At 40.7% G+C, this 7,926-nt stretch overlaps 1 protein-coding gene across 1 annotated transcript; it reads right to left on the reverse strand.

The window, feature by feature from the left end:
* Positions 1-122: 122 nt before the first annotated feature.
* Positions 123-6,040, reverse strand: Hint1 (histidine triad nucleotide binding protein 1). Its single transcript, XM_027954791.2, has 3 exons — positions 5,862-6,040; positions 3,811-3,915; positions 123-438 (listed from the first exon to the last, which is right to left on the reverse strand). The coding sequence occupies exons 1-3, from the start codon at positions 5,973-5,975 to the stop codon at positions 274-276; spliced, it is 384 nt and encodes a 127-aa protein (XP_027810592.1). The 5' UTR covers positions 5,976-6,040; the 3' UTR covers positions 123-273.
* Between the last annotated feature and the right edge of the window lie 1,886 nt (positions 6,041-7,926).

The following is a 7,926-nucleotide window of genomic DNA, read 5'->3' on the forward strand; positions in this document are numbered from 1 at the left end:
TGGGTTCAATAGCCAGCACTGTCCCCCCCCCCCAAAAAAAAAAGGCACAAAATCTCCAAAATATGAACCTACCTTTCACAAATTCCATCAAATACAAAGAACCAATCAATTCAGAGACAGTAAACCATGCAACAATGTATTTATTATGTATAAGCATTTAAAATTATTTTCCCAATATCTCCAGACCCGGGCACAAATAATCATGCTGCTTAACATATTGGAAAATGCAAGCATAATCATTGCCTAGAGAAGGGAAAACCATCTAATACATGCTTAGCCAGGAGGCCAATTCATCTGCCGACCTCCAAGAACATGCAGATGAACATGATAGACAGACTGTCCTCCATCTGCACCTTCATTCACCACCATCCGATAACCCTTCTTCAGGCCTAGATCAGCAGCACATTTCTTGCCAACAATCATTAAATGTCCAAGAAGCTGGAAAAGAAAAAGAGTTTCTTAAGCAGAAGAAATTTACACCTTCTTGCCATTAAATAACAGTCAAGTTTAAATACCAAATTAAAATATTGCCAAGGTGAAACACACACCCTCTTGAGCAAATATTCTGAAACTCTCTTAATCCTAATACAGCATAATTTATAATTAAAATCCCATTAAAAGTAGGTACTTAGTCATTACTAATTTTAATAAACAAATCAAATATAAAATTTACTGCTCCATTAAAAAGCTCTTTAATTATATTCCAAGTGTTTCTAAAATTATGTGTGTCATTCCAATGACTTGGGAGACTGAAGTAGTAGGATCACAAGTTCAAGGCCAGCCTCAGCAACTCAATAAGACCCTTGGCACCAGGAGCAGTGGCACATGCCTGTACTCCTAAGAGGCTCGGGAGGCTGAGGCAGGAGGATTGCAAGTTCAAAGCCAGCCTCAGCAACTTAGCAAGGCTCTAACCAACTCAGCAAGATCCTGTCTCTAAGTAAAATATAAAAAAGGGCTAGGGATTTGCTCAGTGGTTAAGCACCCCTGGGTTCAATCCTGGTTAAAAAAAAAAAAAAAAAAAAAAAAAAAAAAAAAAAAAAACTTGGCAATATGTACAGGTCCCGTCTCAAAATAAAAAATAAAAAGGTCTTAGACTGGGGTTGTGCCTAGGGGCAGAGTGCTTGCCTAGAATGTGTGAGGCACTGGGTTTGATTCTCAGCACCTCATATAAATAAATAAAAAATAAAGGTCTGTTGACAACTAAAAATAAAATATTTTTTTAAAATAAATAAAAATAAAAAGGTCTGAGGATGTATGTAGCTCAGTGGCAAAGTTCTCCAGTGCCAAAAGAAAATAAATAAATCTGAAGTCCCATTAGATCTTCTCCCTTTGGTACAGGGCTACTTACACTGAGATAGAAGAAACTCATCAAGGCACAAAAATGCCTCTTTGCTACTGCCCCCCAACATTAAAGAAGCAAGTCTGCTCTAGGAATCAAAACCCTTCTGAAGGTAGAAGACTGATAATATAGTTTGCCCACTGTATTGAGTTAATAGTAAACAAAAGATATATAAAACATTTTCTTAATCTTTCAGTGTTCTTAAGTCTTATCACTGAAAACAAATCAAAGTGTTATTGTTTCAATACTAAGTTAACCCAAAAGCACAAGTGTGAGATGATGCAAGAAAGCTCGGAGGTGAAATGACTGGGTTTGAGAACCTTAACCTAATAAGTGCATTAATCCATAGATAGAGATGAACTGGGTGGGAACTGTAGGCAGGTAAGAGTGTGTTGGGTGGAGGTGGGTCCTTGGGAGTGTGCCCTTGGAGCTTATATGTTGTCTGTGGTGACACCTCTCTCTGCTTCCTGGTGTCATATTCTGAGCTGTCTTCCTCCACCTCACTTTTCCACCATTATATTCTGCCTCACCTTAGGCTCAGAGCAATTGATCCAGCTGTCTATGGACTAAGACCTCTGAAACCATGAGCCCAAAAATAAACTTTTCCTCCTCTAAAATTATTTTTGTCAGATCTTTTGTTGCAGCAATGAAAAAGCTGACTAAAATACAGCTTGGCTCTGCACAGAATAGGCAGCAGAGCCTACTGTCCTGGTGCTTACTAAGGCAATGGGAACAAAAAACCTAAGACTCTCTCTCCCTTCCCTCTTTTCTTGCCATGGGAACTTCTTGAGAACTTGTAAAAATGTTGGGAAGAGGCTAATCCCCTTTGTTCTCTTACCATGAGAAATAGCAAACAATGAACTGGTACTTTAAAGTTCTTTCTGTCACCAACCTGCCTCTCTCTAACTTTTATTAGGAGAGAAAGTTGGCAACACATAGGTAGACTCCTTGTGTAAACAGGACAAATTGCCCATTGACTGTATTGAAAAACAAAAACAAATGACCCAAAGTGAAATTAGGTATTTGCCACAGGTCCTACAAGTCCCCAGGCAATGTAAGAGATCTGGCAATGTCCACAGGAAAAACTACTACAGTGTGCTTTTCAAGTTATATCTTAATTTCACAGGTTTTCTAATTCCCTCTATAGAGCTAAGCAATTGATTCTGACTACCCTCTCTTTCTGTTTCTGGCCCATTGCCTCTAACCCAAGAAAGTCATAAGGGCAAAGAAAAATGTTCAGACACATTTCAATATTACACAATCCTATCAATGGGATCTGAAATATTAAAAATACACTAAAGTCTGACTAGTACAATGTGATTCTAAGACTGTTGGGCTTTTGAAATTTTTGAAATACATATATTTGGGGGGCTGAGAATTAAACCCAGGGCCTTGTGCATGCTAGGTAGGTGATCTACCACTGAGCTACATCCCCAGCCCTCAACTTCTATCTAAATTTCACAGGTTTCCTGGTTGCTTCAATATAACAAAATAATTAGATTATGACTACCCCCCCCCACCCCCCCCGTTTCTGGACTACTGCCTCTAAACCAAGAGTCATCAAATTTTCTCTGCAAAGGGTCAGACAGTGGGTCACTTGGCCTCTATTAAAAACTACTCAAGGGCTGGGGTTGGGGCTCAGTGGTAGAGCACTTGCCTCAAACCTGTGAGGAACTAGGTTCGAATCTTAGCACCATATAAAAGCAAATAAATAAAACAAAGGTATTTAAAAAACTATAAATAAAAACTTTATTTATACTGGAATCCAAACCTATAAATACAACTGTCCACTAAATAATTCACACAAGACATTTCTTAATTTCTTTTATTCAAGGGTCTTTGTAGAACAAAAGTAGCCATGGACACTAAACAAAGTTATTGTATTCCAATAAAACTTTATTTATAAAAATAAGCAGCCAGTTAGATGTGGCCCACAGCCCAGCTGCCAGTCCCGATTCAATTATGGGTTTAGTAATCAGATTTTTAGACATAATAGGAATGTGCATTTGTAATCGAGTGTTGGAGAGGTTCACTTTGAGATATGCATGTAGATTCTAATGTTATCTATTTTGGGTAGACATGATTAAATTTGACTTGGAGTTTCACAAACTAGTGAGTTTCCTTTCAGTATATGCCTTGAATGTTTTTGCACAAATTATCCTTTAGAAAATTTGTCATTACCAAAATTTTGGTCATAATTTTAATATTCTCTATTTGTATTTTTTCCCTCTCATTCAACCAATTCTTGGTCTTATGACATGCCAATAAAATCTATTTTATTTCTCTATATGCCTAATTTATAAAAATCAAAAATTACTTCTGTATGTTTACCTTACTTCAAAGTGTCACAATGCTTTGTTTTTCCTCAGTAATGCTCTTAGGAAGATGAAAAAATGACACCACTTTAAGAACAAAATATAATCTCCCAATTTAAAAAGCAATAAAATAAACTGTGTTGGAATTTTACTTACATTTTCATCATCATCTTCTGCAGCAGAAATCTGGGTTATATGTTTCTTGGGTACCACCAGAAAATGTGTTGGTGCTTGAGGGGCAATGTCATGGAAAGCAAGACACTAAGGGGTTAAAAAAAAAAAGTCAAAGTTTTAGTATATTATCTGCTTGGCTTAAACTTTTTCTTTCAACAAGTATTCATTGAACACTAACCATGTGGGAGACACTGTACTAGATGCTAAAAAATAGAAATAAACAATACACATGCAGACTCCATGACCCCTTCTATGGAACTTAAAAGAAATTAACCACATCATCTCCCCAGTCAGATCTCCTGAAATTCTTTACCTCCAAGTTATACTGTCCTTCAAAGCTCTCTATCCTCAGAGCTTCCCCCTCTACTTCAAAGATGCTCTCTCCCTCCATACCCACTTTTGCTGTTTAATTTTAAATGCTAGTCATTCCTCAACTTGAAGTGCTAAATCCTCTCTTCCTAGCACACACATATATACATACATATATATATAAAATTTCTGAAGGAAACCTGATTCCCTTCCCCTCACACTTTCTCTAGATCAGAGTCCTGATTGTGTAATTTCTGTTTTTTTTTTTTTTTTTCCCTTTACAGGAATCAATCAGTTTTGTAATCACGTTTGTCTCATATTTAAAGAGGTATTCTTCCCATTTAACTCAACCATTTAAGAAACATATATGTTACCTTTTGTGGAACTGAACAGTAGCATTCTGACAAATCATTTACCACACTAGAATGTATCTGTAAATACACATACTATATGAATGTCTTTATATCATTTGTTCTTTACTGAAAGTGGAAGCTGTTTAATAGAACTCATGCATGTTTATTTGTCTCAGAAGTAATTTTATTTGGTATTCCCTACAAAATGCTGTATCATGCTGTTGTGCTGAACAAAAGTCCTTACTTCAACGTTCATTTATAAAAAGCAACTGGAAACTTTTAAAAAGGAACATGCTTTTTCTAAAACAAAAGAACTTCCCAACTAGTAACAAAAGTATCTAAATAAAATCCAACTCAAAAGAACTAATTAAACCTTAGATAACGCTTTGAATCTAGTATCAGTAGCACTGGTTTTCTTTTATTCCGTTATTTCTTAAAGTTTGTAGATGGACACAGTAACTATTTATTTTTATGTGGTGCTGAGGATCGAACCCAGTGCCTCACATGTGTTACGTGAGCTCCACCTCTGACCACAACCCCAGCCCTCTTAAAAGTTTTTTAACAAAATGTTTACAAAAGTTTTTCTACCTGTATGTGCCAAACTCCTGCTCAGCTTTATTTATACTGGAATCGAAACCTATAAATACAACTGTCCACTAAATAATTCACACAAGACATTTCTTAAATTTAATCAAGAAGGATTTCACCTGTAATGAAGTTAACTATTTAAGAACTATAAAACTAAAAGTTATAAAACTGTCTCCCGTGGAACACGAAAGAAATCACTGACTTAAGTGCACGTTTTTCAGCGGTAGAAATCAAGGAGAGCACATCCCAGCCCGCCCCGCGCGACCCTGCGGCCGCCAGCGCAACGCGGTGCCTGCGGTGCGGTTCGGTTCGGTTCGTGCGGGCTGACGCGGCGCCGGGGACGCCCGGGGAGGGCCAGCTGTGCGCGGGAGATCTCCGAGATTGGGCCCGAGTCAGGGCGCGATCGGATTTCTCCCTGTCAAGCAGAGCGCGGGCGAGATTCCTGACACCGACGAGGCCCGCGGCAGACGCGCAGCCGGCGGGCGTAGCTCCCGGGGAGTCCACGCGCCCAACGCCTGCCCAGGCTCCGCGGTGTGCGGCCCCACGAGCGGCCGGCGGCCTGGCCTGCACCCGTGGCTGATAACGCGTAACTGGAGCGTCGGCACGCGCCAGCAGGCCGCCTCCATACCCGCCGCCCTGCCCGTTGGCTGGGGGCCCGAGGTAGAGGCCACGCGAGCGCACGGCCGGGGCGGCAGGGCCCCTTCCCTCCCCTCCGAAGGAAACCGGCGGGTCCTCGGGCCATTGCCCCGCCTTAGCCCCCGAGCGAGACGTGCCAGCGCCTACTTGGTCATCCTCGAAAATGATTTTGGCGGGGATTTCCTTGCGGATTATCTTCTCGAAGATGGTGTCGCCGTCAGAAGGCTGGGCCACCTGAGCCTTGGCAATTTCATCTGCCATCTCGGCCACCCTCCCGCACGGTGGCCAGGGGGGAAGTCGAGAAGAGGGAGGAACCCGGGGAGCCGGCAGAGGGCGTGTGCACGCGGTCCCGGCCACGCCTGCGCAGGGACCGCTGCTCGCGCGCTCGAGTGGTTCTGCGACTGCGTACTAGCCACCCGGGCTGCAGTTGCGGCTGCGGCAAGGGCGCGGAAGTAACGAATGCACCTCCTGCAAGGAGACACACCCGGGTCGTTTTCCCTTCGTCCTTTCTTGTTTGCCGCGGAGTGGAGCTATTGGCTTAAGCCTTTCATTTGCTTATAGGCCCTTGAAGGAAAAAATGGACGCTGTGACTAAAAAGATTTGACTATGTGCTGCTGGCCCCTGTTTGCTGGCTGAGACATCTTAACACTTCCTTTCTCAACTACTTAATTAAGGTCTTGACTAGAGCAATGAAGTCCATTTTTGCATCAAGTTGTTAATTTCCCTAGCAGTGGCTCTCAACTTTGCGCATTAAAGTCACTTGGAGATGTTATTTATTTATTTATTGGCAGTGGGGATTTATTTTTTGGTATCCATCTCTGTGGCACACGCCTGTGATCCCAGCGACTCAGGAGGCTGAGACCGAAGGATCACAAGTTGGAAGCCAGCCTCAGCAATTTAGCAAGACCCTGTTCAAAATAAAAAGTAAGGACTGGGATTACAACTCAGTGATAGAATGCTTATCTAGCATGCTTAAAGCCCTGGGTTCAATCCCCTATATCACACACGCACACACAAGAATGGATAAATACTCTTAATAAAATACATAAATAATTTAAAAAGGCAGGAGATGTAGCTCAGCGATACTGGGTTCAATCCCCAGTGCCCCAAAACAAAACAAAACAAGTTCGTAAAATCATTCGGGAAGCTTTTAAAATTCCCTGTGAACCTGGCAATACACCAGACCAATTAAATCCAAATCTCTGAGGATAAGACCCAGGGATCAGTATTTGTAAACGCCCTTGGCTGTTCTCCAAAGATTTTTCCCCCCCAGCAGTCATCAACAAAGTGTAAAATACCTCACCTTAAAGGAACAAAGCCTTCCTTAATCCCACCTCCCTTTCCATTTCTTGGTTCCTTTTAAAAAAGTGTTCTTTGCACATTGTGTCCACTTTCTCAGCTTTCACTTTTTAGTCCATTTCTCGCTTATCAAGGGTACTTTTTAGTACTAACAATTCTAGTTATCATACTAGATCCCCTGGCATCATTTGCTACTGTTGACCATTCCCTCCTTTCAGCAGTGGATTTCACTCTAACACTTCTCTGCTGCCATTTTCTCCTTCCTTCACAGTGAGCTTCAGTTCCATACTTCTCAGTGGTTTCTGTTCTTGGCCTCCTTTTTAGATAACACAATCTCCATTGTCCATATTCAGAAAATATAACTATACCTCCTGAATTGCCCTGTATGATTACACTTAACCACTTTGTTTTGGCAAAATTATTCATAGTGGTTCCCTTTAATCTTAAAAGTGCCCCTTAACCTCTATTATCAAAGACATTACTGTGACAATTGATGGAATCTAAATAATGCCTATAAATGAGACAATAGTTTTGAAATCATGTTAATATCCTTTTTAACGACAGCAAAATTTTCAAAATCATTTGGTCTGAAGTGGGGTCCTCTAAGTTAGGTTTCTAACATGTTCCTAGGAAATGTGGTTGCTGCTGAACCTGGAACCACACTTTGAGGACCACCAGTATAAAGGAATGTTTTATAGGAAAACATCCTCTGACATATTTAGAAGTATAGGAGTATCATGTCTGCAACCTACTCTCAAACAGTTCAGAGGAAAAAAAAAAATCTTTCGAGAAGGGTAAGTAATCACAGTAAAATGTTAACATTTGGAGAATCTTTTTTTTTTAATATTTTTTAGTTGTCATCGGACCTTTATTTTATTTATTTATATGCAGTGGTGAGAATTGAACCTAGTAC

The sequence above is a fragment of the Marmota flaviventris genome, chromosome 5 (genome assembly GCF_047511675.1).
Source record: "Marmota flaviventris isolate mMarFla1 chromosome 5, mMarFla1.hap1, whole genome shotgun sequence".
Taxonomy (NCBI): Eukaryota; Metazoa; Chordata; class Mammalia; order Rodentia; family Sciuridae; genus Marmota; species Marmota flaviventris.

Bases quoted from the DNA above. Each gene is read 5' to 3' on its own strand.
- Hint1 (XM_027954791.2), bottom strand. From the start codon at position 5,975: ATGGCAGATGAAATTGCCAAGGCTCAGGTGGCCCAGCCTTCTGACGGC. The intron at 3,916-5,861 runs GTAGGCGCTGGC...TTAACCCCTTAG, and splicing joins TCATTTTCGAGGATGACCAA to TGTCTTGCTTTCCATGACAT. The intron at 439-3,810 runs GTAAGTAAAATT...TTTCTTTTCCAG, and splicing joins CAGAAGATGATGATGAAAAT to CTTCTTGGACATTTAATGAT.